We start from the raw sequence: 19102 nt of genomic DNA, 5'->3' as shown, positions 1-19102 counted from the left end.
TACTTTGTCAGCAATACTTTTGGGAAAGTACCAGCAAAGCATGCGGTTGGGAACGAATAAGCTGCCATCAATGTGCCTCACTCGAACCACCAGCTTCAGTTTCGGAGAGGCTTCTCTAGGGGCAGAAAACAGTCCGTATACTGGGCAACTCAGGTAGTGTCCACAGACTTGGGTCCCCGTATGTAGCTACATCTATAATTAGGCGTCCCATTCGTTCCAAGCAAGATCGATCCATATGTGAAATTGGGCTGTAAGATCCGTGAAAACCAAGAAATATGCCTTGAACACCACCTCTACACAGATTGGTTCATCATTCAGCTAGGCCTTACTCTCTCCGCCAATAGTAGTCAAGCTTATTGGGCTGTTGTAATCAGAGCCTGTAGACAAAAAGGGGCACAACCTTCCAGAACTTGATACAGTCCCCTTGTTTGTCATTTATACACTCAAGGGGAATATTGAGAGACGTAATGGGCGTCTATGGGTAGTTACCACCCTTTCTACCTTTTTTTACATTGTATGTCGTTGTCAACTCGGACAAATCATAAGACTACGCCTAGGCCTATGAAAACTCACTGGAAAATACTATGCCAGGTGCTGGACATATTCTGTTCGCAGGGAGTTTCAATTTGATTTACGTTAATTCAGTTGAGGTTGTTTGGAATCGATGTATTCTCCCTCAAGGAATTTTCTAGGTAAGAGCTTGTTAGTTTGTCATATATTGATTTTGAGTAGCTCTGCTTTTTCGACAATAAATGTAGGCAATCTGTTATAATCTTAAGTTGAACAATAATAAAGAGCCGGCCGTAAACCGTACAGAGGAAGCGGCGTTCACGCCCCTGGAGGTTGGCCTGCTCGTCGAGGCGGAACAGGAAGCAATTAGTGTAAACAAAGTCACACTGCAATCCAACGTCCCAGTGATGACATAGAGAGGGGTATCGTAATAATGGGTGACGTTGTAATCAAGTCTTTAAATGACGGTCTGGTGGTGAGAGTCTAGGGCAAAGGCGGATACATCGGCTGGTCATGCTAGTGGCAACCATCTGAATTTTGGTGGCTAGTTCAGCACTCACGCCACTCCCTTCGATGTCATTCGGGTTGATCGTATTCATGGCCGGGAAGATACTATTGGCCTCAGTCGACTGCGCCGTCAAGGCCGCCACCGTCGGCGTTATTGAGGTTGCAGGCCAGGTCAAGGCCGTGCAGTGAATCCAGTGTGAGGCATCATTAGGCCACAATAAGGATAAGCGATAAATAATATTTAGCATCCTAGTTGAAGAGTTGGTCGATTTTAAGAGCTGTGACCCTTCATCTTAGGTAAGACTAGAACATAACATGGCGGCTCGGAAGTTCCTCATTAGTGCGACAATAGGGGGGATAATATCCATTATTGTTATTATCACATCATAATATAAATGGCGGGAGATAAAAGTATTTGACTTATCATAAAGTATGCCTATTGACTCTACGGATGCCAGAACGCATAGTGATCCCTGTGTGAATGCCAGTGAAAGCCTGGACTAAACACAATCACCAAATAGTGGAGTATTCTTGCTCGGGCACCCAGCTGAGCGGGACTTAGAAAAAATTCAGCAGAACTGAGGAGGTACTTGGCCCCGGGCACGTCCGTCGCTTATGGCCCGACTGTGTTGCTTGCCATTAGTCAACCAGCACAATAATTTTGGATATTTTCGCCGGTCAGTACCTGGTTGATTGAAATTACAGAGTACCCTACGGTATGGAACATGTCACGGCGGTGTGTTCCCAAGTAGACTGCCGATAGTCGAGCGTCAAGGGCTCCCCTATATCTGCATCCCTTTGACCTTAGGCTCGGCGGGGTCGACGCGCCATGCCATCATGGCCTAAGTACCCGGCGAGGTCCGTGAAGTAGGAAGAAAATCGGGCTCGACCAAGGGGCCCTCCTGGTAGACATGCTATTCGCCCGAGGAAAGTATAACTAATCCCAAGTCCCGCTTAGCTCTTATACCTAAGCGGGACCTAGGATTCTATATTATATAATCCTTTTTACCCCTTTTCAAGGCTTAAACAAATTTTTTTCTCAAAGATTGCTTTGTATAAAATTTATAACAAAAAATGGTGTTTAAATCGAATCCTTTTATATCCTCTTATAGATTAGATATAAAGTAACAAAATATAATAGATTAAGATATAGTGTGATTTAGACTTGTAGGGGTTTAAATAATTGCAGTTAAACCATTAATTAGTATTGTTTAAAATAGATATAAATATATTAAATTATATATAAGAGCTGAACCGGACTTTGCGATCAGTCATAGTTCTTCTAAGTACCCTTGAACCTTTCCTGAGTACCACTCAGCTGGAACCCGCCCGTTGTTGATCTCATAATTTGGAAAAAGCAAAGTGGTCTAATAGTGGAGACTGGACAACAAAACGGTTGGGAATAAGGGACGTACGCCTCGAGGCAGCTAAGTTGGGGCTGAAGTGGGTTGAACACGAAGTAAACCTTGTGGTCTGCCGATCATTTGGACTCAGCTATGCTTAGTTGCACAACTAACCATAGCTCCGCCTACTCACTACGCTGAGACTCCTTTATCACCAGCAGGCTTAAATCTAAACTTACGGCTGGTTTTCAATAGCTAAGCTTTTCGGTAATATATGTCGGATGAGACCATCCCTCCGAAAGTCAATGGGAAGTAAAGCTACTTCCAATCAACAGTGGGTCAGCTCTTTCTCATGTGGAGGCATTCCGGTGCTAGATCTAACTACAAGCGTATATTCGCTGATGGCTGTCTTGGTAGAAGTATTTTCCCGGCATGTGCCAGTACGGCCGTATTGACTGTGAAGAGAGAATTCTTCCTTTTTTCGTTTCATATTAAGCAGCTTGGAAGTCCCAAACTGGCCCCTCCAGTGGAGTAACCGCGGCCCTCGACTGGCATCTATAGCTCATGTTTGAAAACTCAACATGAATCCAAAGAGAAACCGGCCAAACCTTGATGGGTCCGCACAAAATATGGATGGGGCTTTCGGAATATTTCGGCTTAGACCTGAATGTGCGCCCGACAATAGGATCGGCGAGTGCCGTGACCACCAGTTATGCCGATGCTGGTCCCACTTACTAGTCGAGCACGTGTTTTCGCGTCTGCGTTGACCAAGTCGAAAACCCCAATATTCAACCAGCCAGGTCACAATAATGATGAGGGGGTAGTGTACACTCTGGGCGGGGCGTCGACTAGTGCAGGGGGGCCGTAATAATATGGTTCCATTACGACACCTCTCTAAATGACCATTGCTAAATCATCCTAATAACTAAGCTCTCCGCGACGCACCTCATTTTTTGATAGTGTTGATTTCTTCCTATGGCTTTAGTTTTCCTACCTTGAGCGTCGATCACACGTTGGATTTCCGAGATATCTTAATATCATATCCATTTTATGCTGCATATCCCCTCCAAGAAGAAGAAACCACTCCCACCTTGGAGAAGAAGCCTGCTGTCGAAATATGGGTTGGTAACTTACCGCTAGCAAGTGATAGCTCATTGGATACCGTATCTCTTATATCTGGATATAGAAATTTGGATTACTCATGAGCAAGTGTGTTCGCATCGCCGAGGATCGGTCGTATGGGCATCGGCACGTCTGCACGGGCTGTGCTTACTGTAATACCGCCTTCCACCCTCGGTTCCCCTCTTCAATCCATAAATCTTTTCATCCTGATTTTTAAACCCTAACCCTTATTGGCTACGGCTATTAATTTATAGTTTTATCTCAGGGGTTAGTGGGATAATATACGCCCTAGCTATCTAGTACTCCGTATACGACCTAGAATGTTTCAATTAGGAAAGTAATTTTGGAATGGCGCTCTGAAGCGCGAAAGGAATAAACTGGGAAAGCCACCCAAAATTAGTGTGTCTAATCACTATTTCAGGGATTCAAGCCTATTGCGGAGCTCAGGATCCAGGTCAGCCAGGACTGCTTTTTGCAAGTGTCTATTTCATGATGATGATGATGATGAGTCTGTTAACCTAATGCAGACTAGCTAGTGCGCAGTGGCCATACAGGCCCTTCCTCTGACAGAAGCAAGAGCTAACCAAACACCCACTGAAACGAAGTAAATATTAAATATGAAGGAAAGCGGCGTTTTGCCAAGAAAATGCAGCCGAACACCAGCCCAATACCGTAACCATACGCCCGCTACAATCATATCAGCGCACGCTGATACTGTATAGCCTAGTATGCGAAGACGACGAATGATATCAAGCGGAACCAATATAGATGAATAACATTGATTGATTCAGTAGAAAGATGGGCGGAGAAGCGCTGTTAAAAGCACACACTCAGATACACCGCTATTCGATGTGTCTGATGTCTCCGGTACTCAGCTGTGACAATGGCTGCATTACAGCTCGGTTCCCTGATTACATAGGAAATACTAAACGAATGTGGGCCCATCAGCAACCAATCAGTTGCTAGTGGTAAGTTATCCCTTCATCCACTGACAAATCATATTCCACTGCTTTCTTCCCTCATTCCACTCTCAGTTGCCCTCTCCCCCGTTGTGTCGACATCTTCTATCTCAGGCAGCATTTTAGCTGCTTGATTCTCTCGATTGGTGTTCCATGGCCACGCAAGGTAGTCGTGTCTATCTAGATTGGACGGATTGGACCGGTTGGTCCAGCGTATTTAGTTGTAGTCGTCGCAGCACGTTTCAGGTTGAACTAGGGTTTGGCGGTCGTATTTCACATCGTCTTTGCGCTGTCTCCGGCGGTCCTTTTGTGTTTGGTTACTTTCCTCTGACGGGTTTGGGGGATTTAACAGCAAAACGTTATTTTCTTACATACTTACTGTTTTCTGTGCGTGTGCTGTCCTTTCTGAATGCTCTTGCTTCCACCAATGGAAACGCCTGCATAGCCATACCACACTAGTTAGATGGTATCAGGTTAATGGAGTATCTTCATTCGTACGCGGGGTAGCATATTTGCATTGAAAAGTTGTAGGCAGTTCTGTTAAATCAAATAAATTAAACTGCGTAAATATTTAATCTCCGCAGAAGTTGAAGCTATGCAATGTAAATTAGGATCATGTGATCCGAGGAATGTAGGGCAGACTTCAGTTGAAATCACCGACCTCGCCCACATAGTGGATTCAAGGACTAATAGAGGTAGCTGGGACATTCACGATCGTAAGGTGTTGGGCCTAGGTTTCGATTGGGGCAGAGCGCCTTCGCGTAATTTCCAACGAAGAAGCAAGAGTCATAGTTTCCTAAAATTGTCATCTTAGTGTATGTTGCTTCCTCTCTCTGTTGCCAGAGAGAAAAGAGTGCAGATGAACATACCACTAGCGCCACATGTGCTGCCCGAAGATTGACAGTCGTCATTGCTGCCGTAGACTAATGGAAGATGAACATTGATATGACTCGGCGCACTTGTGCTACAGACTTTGCCGCTGCCGTAGCGGAGGTCTGATTTGATCATCTTTGCCGTAGTAGATTAGCCTGTATGTCTTGAGAATAGAAGGCGGTAGGAAAGGAACTTACTCGAGCAATTCCGGATGCAATAAAAACGTTGGGCCGGAAGGTTTCGATAAAAGGATGCAGATGGGTGGAATCAGTCCAAGATACTGTATAAGCAGTTGTCTGAGCATGGCTGTTGGGATCAATTAGCTAGACCGATCAATCTGACAAGACGATTCGTACGTACCCCCATGTGTAGGAAAAGCCTGCTCGAAGGCCAAACTTGTCAAGGTACTTGATAGGAATTTTCTGCATTCCCGTTAGTTCTTTTCCTTGACAAACCTTCTTAGGCACTTTGACTTACCAAGTCTGGGCCGGCTTGGACTGAGAGCTGGTACGAGTACGATAAGGTGTAGGAGTTTGAAATACTTCCAGGGGGACACAGTGGGTCCGAGATTTTATGAAGATTGCCTGCCACAGTACTGTAACTCACAGTTTCCCATGAATAGCTTGTGGTCCATTCGGAACTGCATGAGCATGCTTCAAGGCATTGTGGAGTGTAATAGCGAGCTTCGAGGTCAGAACTATATTACCATGTGTCAGTGAAATTAAGCTGACCAGTAGTAATGAAGCTCACCCTGTGTCATTTTTGACGATGCTGCGCTCCTCCCAGAATTCAGATGGGACGTCGATTCCCCCTGGGTAATTGTAGAACTTTATCCCATCTGTAACATGGAAGTTTGACTCGTCTATCTCGGGCAGCGAGTGCTTTTGTGTCACATTGCCAGACTCGATGATCTTGGTACTGTTACCGAGCAAGTCAAGGACAGAGACTTGTTTCAGTTTAGGTACCGATGCAGCTTGTATTCCAAGTGGATACAATGCCAAGATGAGGATTGAGACTTGCAGTCGGATTGAGAAAGACATTTTGAGATAGCTAGGTGTGGTCCCTGTTAACCGAAGTGTCTTGCTGTGTCAATGAAGCTGGAAGATGGAGGGACGTTGCTTCCCTATTTATATTATTCGATGGCTCGAAATCTGCTCACATCCCTCTTTTAGGGTTCGTCTTGATCGGGTTAACTACCATCTGACCGTAAAAGGATATCCGGGATGTCTCACCATAAGCTATCGTGGCAAGCTAAAGTGTATGGTCTAGTAAGCATCCATAACGAAAAATATTAAGCGAACTCAAAATAAGGATAAAAAGTCTACTCGATTGGAAGAAAACAGGGGGGCTGTGAAGAGGTTTCCCATAGCCCGTACAGCGCCCTGATCCCTGTACCACCGATTTCGGCGGCTATGAGTTCATGGGTAATCCAGATTTACATACCAAATGTGGGAAATATGATCTCCTGTGGGACCTATCACCTGCTAGCGGTAAGTTACCGCTCACGCTGCTGATATAAGCTTTCCTAACAATCTAACTACTCGGTTATTCACTTGCTTATACTAGCTAGGGATAGACCTATAAAGCTTCCTACGAATTAGAGTAAGGAATAGATTCATCTCTTATAGCAGGTCGTTCTCACTATACGGATCTCCCTGAAATTTTAGGTTGATTAATAGTAGAGCTAGAATGTAGTGCCAACTCCTTGGGGTTCGTCTCTAACTAGCAAAGGAAAGTGGATATTTTATATTAGAAAAGCTTATAATTAGATAAATTAGATATTTTTTCCTCCTTTTTTCAAGGTTTAAATTAATGAGACAAAATACCCAGCCCTGAAATCATACTTTAAAGTTGGGGAACGCGACTATGCTTTAAGGAATCATTACTTAGCACTCTAATCTGTAAGCAGTTTCATATGTCCATCTCCAGCTAACACAGAATAGTGAATAGCAAGTTACTGGGAGAGGTTAGAATTGGATATCTCAGATATTTTGTTTAGATGGATGGTATGTTACCACTTAACACGAACCTTGAAGAAAGGAGGCGATCGGATTCGAGCTGTTTGTTTGACAATTTGAATAGGGTAGCGATGTCCCTCTATATTCTAACTTTGTTAACAAAGTAAGACATTTCAGTTATTAAGCCTTTTCACTAGCAAGAGCTAAGTATCTGACGTCTTCATTGACCAGTAACCTTGGTTCCGCCACACACGAGGTGCTTCCGATCACTATGGTATGTACGGAGAGAAGCTTGGGAGCTAAATTAACATCATGGAAGAACGGGCCCCACTAGCCAATGGGATCCCTTACAAAATCCCACGTGGATACATGGGCTGACAGAACTTTAGGCGCCCCTTTTAATATAACGTAATTCCTAGCCGAGAGCCACCCGGCCGACCGAGCTACCCCAAAACACTAAATATGATTTTTTCAGGTCACAATATATTAGCAACAAGGAGACGATGTTGCTTGATTTTAGTATAGTATGACTTCCTAGTACTAGAAATAGTTAAAAGGATAGTTAAAATATTCAGAAAATATTTTTTTGTATATATTACTAAATATACGCTCCGACCGAGCGATATAAATAGATAAATTTATATTGTCACGCCCTAAATTATGTCTCGACCTTATAGAAATACCTAGTATAATATCCTAAAAACCAAGATACCTCAAGTATATATAATTACCCTTCAGCGTTGAAATATGATGTTGGAAATGTCGCATTTAGTATAGTGTTTTAGGTGCCTTGGTCGGCTGGGTGGCTCGCTCGGCTGGGAATTACGTTACTAACCATGCTAACAAAGAGTTAATTCTAACCACTCTTTAAGAAAAGCTACCTGAACCTTAATAACATACTGTATCCTAATCCACTGCCAAGTGGGAAACAAGGTGTCGAAATAATAAATGACCATATAGACTAAGAATGTAGCCCATGGAGCATTTTTAGTCTAGTGGTATTATGCCCCAAAAATTTGTGCGACTAAAGGCCGTGCATTAAGCTTTTCCTCTATCCCCCATTTGTTGCTTTTCTAACCACGTGTTTCTAGCTTCTAACCACGTGTTTCCATTACCACCGCTTTCGGAAATGCCTCTTGGAAACAAACTTTTTAGAGAGGGCAGATTAAGTCAAAGGCTGCTTAACACTTTATGCCTGGCTTAATGGACAAAAGTCGCGCTTAAAACCATGTCCTAATAGCCATAAATTGAATGCTAAGATAGGACTTCTTAGTAACATCTGGAAGAACTGATGGGGTAGATGATGATAATCCATTCAAATCTACTGAATCCGAGCCATTTAAAGAAAGAGGGGTGGTCGCTGACCAAGCCCCGAGCTAAACTAAGAAGGAGCACTGGCCAACGTGATCAAGCTCTGAACTAGACCAAAGGCGCTGGTCGTCACATGACCAAGCTCCGTACTTAGCTGTTTGTGTGACATTAAAAGAAACAGTCCCGACACAAATACTCAGAGGCGCCGTTCTAACCTCACAGATAAGGTTCTATACGGTGGTAATGCAAAATTTTGAAAATATTTCCCTTATTGCCAAGACTTTTTTGCTGGATATATCAGGGGGATTACTACTCCGACCCCTGCCTGATTTTCTATCGTACCTGGGTAGGTTTAGCCTACCTGGGTACCACACCGCTTTCTCTACTGCTTTCATCTTACAACTTCCGCAACTCTCTCACTATCTATACACTCTCACTGCCCATCGATATAGCATTACCAATTTGGCTTCTCTCCGCTGAGCCAAGAAGCACCAATGGCACTGAATCAGGTTAGTTACTAAGCCAAAAATGATGTCTAATACTAACTATACTAGTGTCTTTATGGAGGGCACAAAGGGCGTGGAGGCATAGTCAATTCGCGGGGTCCTATACAGTAGTCAGCGTGGTTAGACAGGTGCTGAATAATCAGAATAAATTGGATACTAGGTGAGGATATATGCAGTTGGTTTCGTTGAAGAGAGAGAGAGCTTTTTGGGTGGACTAAAAACCTGTAGTTGTACTAGGAAACTGGAATTCAATACGGAAACAGACACCTTCGAAATCAGGGGGCGAATTGCAGCAGAAAAGGCAGCAGCTAGGTAGGCTAAACCTATCTATGTACGATAGCCAGAAAATCAGGCAGCGGGGTTGGAGTAGGGAAGGGGTTGGAGTAGGGAAGGGCGGCAGTCGGAGTAGTAGTCTCCTGTATTAATCTTATGCCAGCCTCTCCATATATCCTACAACATAGTAGCGCCCTGCTAGTAGGCTGAGTGTAACGGGTAACTATAGTGATTGTGAAGGCCTGTCGATTAGGTAAAATTTCGATAGCGAAAAATTAAAGTAATGCAATTGATTCAATCTACTGACCATTCACACAATCACCGAATCTTGACAGATTCAGACCGAAGGAATAGGGCTATAACACATACCGTGTATGCCGAATACCCGCGTACACCGGAGCACCGCCAAAACGTCATTATAAGACCAATAATCGAAAATATCCCTCAACCCATTTTCCCCTTACTACCTTGTTAGGTTTAGTGTAGTATATATGCCCTGTCCGCACAGTGTTTTTGAAAAGTGCGAACTGCTTAGTAACTAGTTCTATTAACTAGTTAATAAGAGTGACCCTTCATGGATTACTACTAGGAATCTACCAATTATTTAGCTAGCTAATTTTAATAGCTGTCGCTTGAAAATGGTTTATAGCTATTCAAATAGTCGGAAAAGAACTAATTCGCGACCAAGAAACATAAAATAGGTCTTAGGTCCTATACTACATGGGCTTCGTTCTTCTAATGATATCGTGATTAATCACGATAATAAAGGGTTTAAAGTAGTAGGAGGGATTGTTCAAGTAGATGGCGCAAGCGGCTGCGCACCACGAAGGACCATAGTGAATGCAATATTTTATAACGCGATATTTCAACAAAGATAACTTATTAGAAGATCCTATCAAGTCCAAGTACTATTTTGATAATATATAGCTTATCCACAGCGTTCGGGCAAAGATTGTAGGGTTTGGTGGTTTAAATATATATATTCATCAGCTATCGATCTATATTCTCGGTCAAGCCACGAAAGAATTTCCTGAATTACATTTACATCATTTGATTTCAATTACAGTACTACGCATATCAACAGTTGCATGGCAGCAATTAAATCAAACTAACTTGTGATTGTTATATTGGCCAAAATTACCGCGTTTACTATGGTGTATTGGGAAGCGCCGCTCTTATATGCGCCATTCGCTTGTGTATTACGTTAGTATATCTCGGATAGTTATTGAATGGCCTAGGCGCTAGACCTTGTGCAGTAAATTAGCATTGAATGTTCAGGATACTACAAATCTTCTTCAATAGCGAATATTACTAGAAATATACTACCTATCAGGGCGGCGCTGTAGGGTAGTGAAAGGCAAAGAGTAAGGCGTTAAGATCGTGCGTTGACGATCAATAAAGTCATTTTGAATATCAATAATACTGAGTACGATATTGCCATCCTATTCGATAGATCTTTTTCAGAGCGGTTTCCGTGGCAGAGTGGTGGCTAAAGTAGGAGAGTACGTATAGGTACGCGTTTCTTGACATGGTGGCCCATAGCGGGAAGGACGTTGTGCAAGAATGGCAGGGAAGGAGATACTAGAGATGTAGGTGGCCAAATCGCGGGATAACAGAGGGCTACGAGGGCGTATGGTTACCGTTTCCTATAGGGTTCAGGGGATTTACTGTAATATGGCAAAACACTGTTTTTTTATGAATCTACTGCTTGATGTGCGTGGACTAGGATTCAGAATGCTCTTGCTTCCGCCGGAGAAAGCGCCTGCATATCCATACGACACTAATCAGGCTGCATCAAGTTAATAGGGCATGATCTTTACTCATCATCATCTTCATCAAGAAGTTCACTAATCAAGAAAACTTGATTTTCAAGTGACTACGTAAGGTAGCTAAACGTGGTTTGCCTATTCATCTAGGGTTCCTAAGCGGAATAGTACGGCTAATACTTTATAAGTAGAATCCAACTGCAGAGATAGGCATCAGTTATGCTTATAGTTTTATCAAGCGCTACCCGAGGATGCGTAAAAGGTACGATGGTACGATTACATAGCAACGGGCGAAGTAGGAGGGTTCGGGAGTTATAATACCATAGTTTCAATACTTTACATATAGCTATTGGGACGTAGTATACGTGAGGATAGTATCTGAAACGATGAAAAATGGGGCTCCGCTTAATCCCCAAGGTTATTCCTGCTTTGAAATACAGTTGGAGGCCTCATATAGTTATATAAGGAACCCGTGGATAGGGTACAATTATTGAATTTGTAAATTCAAAGGGATGAATATACCTCCAGTGATTATTTTCAAAATGAGTGTTTGATAAGTGTTTGGTATTAAGAATGTACACTTTCCACATATTGGTCTATTGCAGCAAAACAATGTGCACAGATATCAGATATGATTGGCCTTTTTTGGTTGGAAAAGGTGTTTAAGCCCTATTCCAGAAACCCTATGATAGGTATAGTATAGCTACGCTTTGTTGCGAGCTACAGTAGCATTTGAATTAGATAGTTTGACGATCTATTGTAAGAAAAATGCAATCATCTGTCTCTAAATACCTACACATGTCTCTAACCTCCCCTAACCACTTGATTTTAGTGTTTTTGCTCTGTTTAAACATGTGCACGGGAGGTTAATTAGAAATAGGATAATAGCTAGTAATAATGATGTAGATAAGGAAGACTTATGTCCTTATATCTACCTATCGTAACGATCGCATAATATAGAAGGTTCCAGTAGCGTGTAGAGTAAACCAGAGTTATCTCTTTCTCTTCTTTTCCTTTCTTAGATTTGATATCTTTGTTAAATATGCTCTTCTATTTAACAACTTGGCAAGTGTAATACCTACTCTAGCAGAAGTATTTAATCTAAAACCCGTACGTAGTGTCTTGCATATACTAGGCTTAAACCACTTGATAATAAGCATATTCTTGCAAAGATAAACTTTCAACTAGAGAAACCAATACCTCTAGTTAGAGGCTCAACATCATCTGCTCTTCAAACTCCTCATAATCATCATTGGTAGATCATAAATTTGTAGCTTACAAAGAAGACCTATTACTAGGGGAAAACTCTCTAGCAGTCTAACATCTTACGCTCATCATATTGAAAACGAAGTTTCCTAGTCTACCTTTGAATGGACCTTCAGAATTGGGCTTCAATTCCAGATTTGTGTCAATCTTTTCAATAGGATATATGCGCTAAAGAACAAATTTGACTCGCTCTTGAGCCTTAGGCACGAACGATAACACCAATGTCTTTTCAGAGAATCCTGGCATTTGTCTGACCTAGATGTTTGAATAAAAAGACATTGGGTAAAGACCTTAAATTGCAAATTTTGACCTTGGGGCTTTTTGACTCAAATACAATCTGCCAACAATGCATTGTGTTTGTCTGGTATATTGTTGAGTCATATCTGCGTTTTTGTCATTTTGGGCTATCAACATTAAGACCTACCAATAACTCCGTTGATCTCCATAGAAACTATAGCTAGGCTGTTTCAGGTATAGAGAATACCATTATTATTATCATTATTGTCATCATCATGACGCGGCGAATACTCCTTCGAAAATATGGAATGGTCTGACCGGAGTTGGAGCAAAGAGGGGTAGACGCTATTGAGTTGGCTAATAGAATAACTTTTGCTGGTGTGCTAAGGAGAAGGTTTAGTTGAAACCCCTGCCTTTAATCTAGTGCGATCCTCGATGCGAAAAGGTTATGTTTGCGCCTGGTAATTAGTGGGGTGCGGCGTGTGCGACTCGCACCCCCTAGTGTCAGGGTTAGGATGTGGGGTCGATGTGTAAATTGACCAATTACATGTGTGCAGAAATCCGACCAGCCTTGGGAACGGCAGAAGGCGGGGAAGACATGCATAGAACATGCAGTAAGTCGAGGTCACAGTTTGTCGACAGCATATGTGGTTCCGATGCTGAAGCTATAAAGCGAAGACGTTGGTCCGCGATGAATCGAGAATGTCCATCACATCATCATGGCTCGACGACGACCAAATCCATTGCATGACCCACTTGAATATGCCACGCCACAGCTTCGAACAGGACCACCGATCACATATTCTACAGCCCAACGCGTCCTTCGTGGTTATGATTATGGTATGTGTCCTAGACTTCAACACCCTGATCCCTGTTGTTAATGTATTACCTCTTCAACAGTCATTGTTGGTGCTGGTGCGGCCGGCTGCGTCCTTGCCAGTAAGCTTTCTGAAGACAAGAACATCTCCGTCCTTTTGCTAGAGGCCGGTGGTGACAACACAAAAATCTTGGAGGCCAAAGTTCCTCTCATGTTTCCGAAGTTGTTCCATACAGAACATGACTGGGATTACTACACGGAGGAGCAGCCTGGCTTAGCGGCACGACAGCTGTACTGGCCTCGTGGACGTGTCCTTGGGGGCTGCACTTCTCTTAACGCCATGATGTACCACCATTGCTCCCCGTCTGATTTCGATGAGTGGGTTTCTATTCATGGATGTGAGGGTTGGGGCTATCATGATATTTTGCCATACCTGAAACGCATGGAGAAGTTCACCCCTAACTCGTCACGCCCTGCAATTGATATTCAAAAGCGAGGGTCTTTGGGAGAATGGCACACTGGTTATGCATGGCTATCCGAGATTGTCGATAAAGGATTCGTACCTGCATGTCAAGAAGCGGGTATTCCTCCAGTCGCCGATGTCAATACCCCGGCCGGTTCGCTAGGCGTCACTCGGTTCCAAACATTTATTGATCCTAAGGGTCAGCGCTCTTCATTCGCCACGGCGTACCTCTCAATAGACGTCATGAAACGGCCTAATCTCCATGTTGCATGTCATGCCCACGCCACGCGTGTACTTTTTGACCGCATCACTACCGACAGCCCTAGGGCAATCGGTGTCGAGTTTCAGACCAAACAAGGCGGCGATCGCTTTCAGGTACATGCACGAGAAGAGGTCATTCTTGCGGGTGGAGCTGTTAATACCCCTCAGCTATTGTTGCTGAGCGGTATTGGTCCAGTCGGCGAACTCAAACGTCATGGAATTCCAGTCCTCGTCGAGAATCCTGCGGTGGGAGAAAACATGAAAGATCACCTCTGTACGACTCCGGTAATCTGCAAGGCGAAGGCGGGTAAAACGCTGGACTATCTCTCAAGCAACATCAAAGCAATGCCAGCTCTTCTCCAGTGGCTGCTTTTTGGAAGCGGCCCTCTGACCAGCAATGTCGGAGAGGCAGCTGCGTTTATCAGATCAACTGATTACGAGAATCTTGGGTCCACAAGCTGCCTGCCAAAAGATAATACATCTGGTCGGGATGCCCCAGATTTAGAAATCATTGGAGCTCCATTAGCTTTCGTTAATCACGGCGAAGAGAGGCCAATTGATGGTAGCAGTGTCTTCAGCCTTGTCCCTATTGGCCTTCGTCCACACAGCCGGGGTACGATTACACTTCGCAGTAAGGACGCGTTTGACCCACGTGAGTAGCATGAACTTCGGAATTTCGAGCGGATACCAAGCTAACTGAAACGATTTTGTTTAGCAATCATCGATCCGAAATACCTGTCTGATGAAGGTGACAATGACAGAAATGTTCTTTTGACGGGTCTGCGTGTTTGTCTTAAAATAATGCGAAGTCCAGCTTTCCAAAATTTCTTTGAGGCCGTTCCAGTCAATGACGAGTTTATCTCTTCTTGGTGGCCTTTCTCGAGTGGCAACATCGAGTGCATCTCAGATGAGGATCTCATCCGGTTCATGAAGGAGAAGGCTTTCACTCTTTACCACCCAGTTGGTTCGGCGCGCATGGGCCCTACGCCAGCGTCGAGTGTAGTCGACTTGCAATGTCGGGTACATGGTATTAGAGGACTCCGAATTATGGATGCAAGTGTCTTCCCTGAGCAGATCAGCGGACATCCGACTGCGCCTATTGGTGCGATGGCGTTTAAGCTAAGTGACATGATCAAGCAAAGCCGAGGAAGAGGCGCACAGATATGTGCAAACCTATGAAAATAGACTTATTCATCAGGACACCATCGGATCCTTCGTCACCTTATTCAACCTGTGGATGAATCTTGGAAAATATAGTCAACCTTTGCCGTCTTCGATAGTTTGTACTTCATTAGCTGGGAATGATCAAAGTCTGATTTTGATTTTTTCCACTTCTTGGGATCATGGATCAATACCCTAACTATCACACTTGGAAAATTTAAAATAAAACTAAAAAAAGGACAGACCCATGGGACTGCTATCTTGTCATACAGTGAAAGGTAAGGTATGTGACGAGTGTTTCGTGGATCGCTCACGGGCCCGGGTACAGTTTCCGACCTTTTCGACATTTGTGAGGCTTATTTCAAATCCCTTTTTTTTAATAGTTGTAAGTTCTTTGACCATAAGAGGCCTAAGCATAAAGTGAAAGTTCTTGCATAGCCATTACAAGGCCATACTAACAATTTATTGGCATATCATATATGGCGGTCGATTGGGCTTGCCATAATGGACTTACTGGGAGTCTTTTCTCAAGGAGTTACAATATAAATCGAAAGCTCGAATATTATCCTGAGACAGAAATGAAACGACGCTACTTTCACACAGGATGAGAACACCTGCTGCCATACCTGCAAGGTTCAAGAAATAGTAGTGGCGATCACTTTGTATGACAGGCGAGCCCGCTCTCCTAGTCGTCGGCACTCGGTAATAGGCTGTATGGGTGTAGATAGATGAATGAACAAAATCGCTTTTCAATAGTCAATTGAGAATCCGTCAGATGCAAGTATAATGCTGTGCGCGAGAAGTTGGTCGAGAAAACAGACGAGGCGTACTGGCACAATCTGATATTTGTGAACTTATGGGTGGCGTTATGGGTGGAGGAACATCAATGCGTCGACAGCGCGAGTTTGCCGCCCTATTTGTGCGGCGTCCGAAATCTCCCGGTGAGTGAAACTGTACCAAAGGTTAGCCTAGACCTTCCGTGGCTCCGAACCACTAGCAAAGACTGGTACCATTTTAGAGTTTGGCGGGGATTTTAGGGTCTACCCCGCGCTTGGAAGGTGCGGGGTAATACGGGATCATGTGGATCTCCCATGTCCTTGACTTGGCGCTGTTTCTCTCTACCTTTCTGTGCTTATGTTGCCCTGGTCACACCAAGCGCGGCATGATACATCGGCGCCTACATTCCAGTCGCTGATATCCATACTCTCTGGAATCACGTTTAAATTATTCTCAATGTCAGCACCGGGATCGCCGCGTCCTTCAACAACAGTCAAGCCCTGGTCATCAGGCCGGATGTTGACCCCGACTCAGCGTGAGGCAAAACGCCGCAAAGATAGGATAACAAAGAGAGTGAAGTCAGAGAAACAAAAGGATGGACTTGAAGACATCCAATATCAAATAAAGGGTCTTCAAGATCTGATTCACGCACATCTAGGTAAGAAACATGCTTTCGGCACTTAGAGCTAAGGGGCACCGTTTCTAACATACTACGATCTTCTAGGATCCTGCGTTATCTCCCCGCCTATCGATTCACTTCTCAACAGTGTTTCTAATTCCTCGTCAATACCCATACCTGATCCGTTTTATCGCATAGAAGACGACGTGTCTAAAACAGACGATGTCCCGCCACTAGTCGAGAGTCCATGCGATGTAGGAGATTCTGAACGGAGAAAACAGTGGTTTGAGGACTACTTCTTTAAATCCAGTACTTCTTGCGCACTGTCTACGTCTCTGTCCGGAGACACGAGCTATACCATTCTACGATTTACAAATGACGTACTTCTCAAAGTGCGCGAATTCGGTGCGGCCGACATATGCACTAACGAACAACTCAATCACGATGCAGTCATCCGCGTGGTACTAGAAGGCTCGCATACTTTGCGAGACATGACGTATTCCTGTCCGCTCTGGAAGCTCCTGAGCCAGATTGATGAGTGTATATTCATGCACAGTGGCGTATTGACGAGATTATCAATGCTCACAATGATACATGCGATGCTGGTAGTATGTTACTCTCAATTATTAGCCTATTCCCAATTTATCCCTTTTTACAACGTTTGTTGACCTTTGCAAATCTAGGCGGTTGTTCGTGCCGATTCGTTTACGTGCCTTCCGGCATGGTATCGCCCAAGGTAAATCAGCGACAATGCAAAGACTTGGGCATGTGCTGATATCGCTTGTTTAGGCCCACCCAAATGAACTTTCCCCATCAGCTCGCGGCTGATTATTTTGCTTGGTATGCAAACACATCTACTGCCAAAATTCTTAGTAGGCTAACAAACTCTTTCGACTGCTTTCAGGCCGGGTTTCCGCGAACGTCTGGTAATCTCAGACTGCGAAATTTTGACGAATAGATTCTTCAAAGCTTTTGTATCTTCTTTTCGGCTGATCTGGCCCTATCCAATCAGTGACGCATATGAGTTCGACGCCGTCACTGGATTTTATTCCTTCTCGAGCACTTTTCAGATGCATGTTCGCGACATCAGGATGTGGACCATGTGCAGAGAGTTCTTTCAAAATTTTCCTCAGTTACAAGATGATATGTCACTGCACGCACCTGACATTCTGGCACCGACCGCACCTTCAACGCTTGTGGCTGCTCAGCCCTCATTCGTATCCATTGTCTAATATCTTGCGCTCTGAGTCTTAATCGATGGAATCGTTCAAGTCCGAAATCGTTGAGTATTTTCAATGAGAGCAGGTCATATGAGGAATTTGCTTAACAGAGCGCATCACGGGCAGCTCTTTAGTCCCCGCACCGTAATTCATATCAGCTACTGCCCAGAGACGCCCGTGATCCTGATTTCGATCTCCCCACACACCCGGAACGCCAGCACCCTGTCTGCGAATCTTCAACCTGTCAAGATGCATGTATAACATGAGTTTTTTTATTGCTATTCACCCAGCAGATTTAAATCAACAAATTCAATACAGAATGTTGGTGTCACGTAATACCCGCACATTTCTGGCATATGCCTGATGAAAGGACCGGGCAATCTGCGCCGAATGACTGGCCGGCAGGCCTTGCCTTACAGCCTAGTTATTTATTTACCTAGAATTTTATTTTGTTGAAATTTGGAATGAGATACTTGGAACTGAAATTGAAGTCAGCCTGATTATGCACAACTACCTTAGTATAGTTAGGAAATTTGTCCGTCGGAATTGAAACTGAAAAGTGAATGTTTTGCATATATTTCGGAAAGGAAATTCGTATCGTTGTGGCAGAAGTTGATGAAAGTTGATGAAATTAAGCCTTTTGGGGGATGCATGGCCATCGCAAACGAGAAGCCGATAGTTTGTATGGTGTAGAAGCCCGAGGCTTTTTATGGTGGTCAAAACTCTCGAGCCGCGCATCCGATAAAATTATCAATAAATATAAAAGGCCCTACGCCCTAGGGGTGAAATTGGAAGCTTACCTCCATCTTCCAGGCCGTTAGTGACGTCCCAATAGAATAAGCTCCTGGTAGACAGAGAGTTGAAGGAAAAGTCTTCAAAAGGAACTAAGCCCGCGAATTGGATCATAGGTCGCCTTACCGAGCCACCTGCAGCAATGCATTTGACTCCAGTCACTGTTTCTGCTTAATCAAAATTACGTGGTCTTCTTCGTGAAAGTTTGAGGGTGAAATAAACTGTATAATAAGGTTCAGGTTCTCGTATTTAAACTAATAAGATTACCAAAGGCAGTATATGCTGTTCCAAGATTGAGTTGTGGGAAGATTGTATGTCTTTTGAGAAAAGCCTGATCTCGGCTCGGGGTTGTATATCCCAC

At 43.9% G+C, this 19102-nt stretch overlaps 2 protein-coding genes across 2 annotated transcripts; one reads left to right on the top strand and one right to left on the bottom strand.

Moving 5' to 3' along the window:
- Nucleotides 1–5127: 5127 nt before the first annotated feature.
- Nucleotides 5128–6354, bottom strand: N7482_010026 (uncharacterized protein; the record flags this gene model as incomplete). Its single annotated transcript, XM_056692150.1, has 6 exons — nt 5128–5237; nt 5311–5449; nt 5512–5620; nt 5675–5736; nt 5792–6011; nt 6065–6354. The coding sequence occupies 6 exons, from the start codon at nt 6352–6354 to the stop codon at nt 5128–5130; spliced, it is 930 nt and encodes a 309-aa protein (XP_056539856.1).
- A 6996-nt stretch (nt 6355–13350) lies between these two features.
- On the top strand, nt 13351–15351 carry N7482_010025 (GMC family oxidoreductase; the record flags this gene model as incomplete). The annotated part of the gene is made up of 3 exons (XM_056692149.1): nt 13351–13471; nt 13532–14824; nt 14888–15351. 3 exons carry the CDS (start codon nt 13351–13353, stop codon nt 15349–15351), a joined length of 1878 nt encoding a protein of 625 aa, XP_056539855.1.
- Between the last annotated feature and the right edge of the window lie 3751 nt (nt 15352–19102).

This window comes from Penicillium canariense, assembly GCF_028826845.1.
Source record: "Penicillium canariense strain IBT 26290 chromosome Unknown utg000007l_segment0_segment0, whole genome shotgun sequence".
NCBI lineage: Eukaryota > Fungi > Ascomycota > Eurotiomycetes > Eurotiales > Aspergillaceae > Penicillium > Penicillium canariense.
This window is presented reverse-complemented; position numbering and strand designations above follow the sequence as displayed.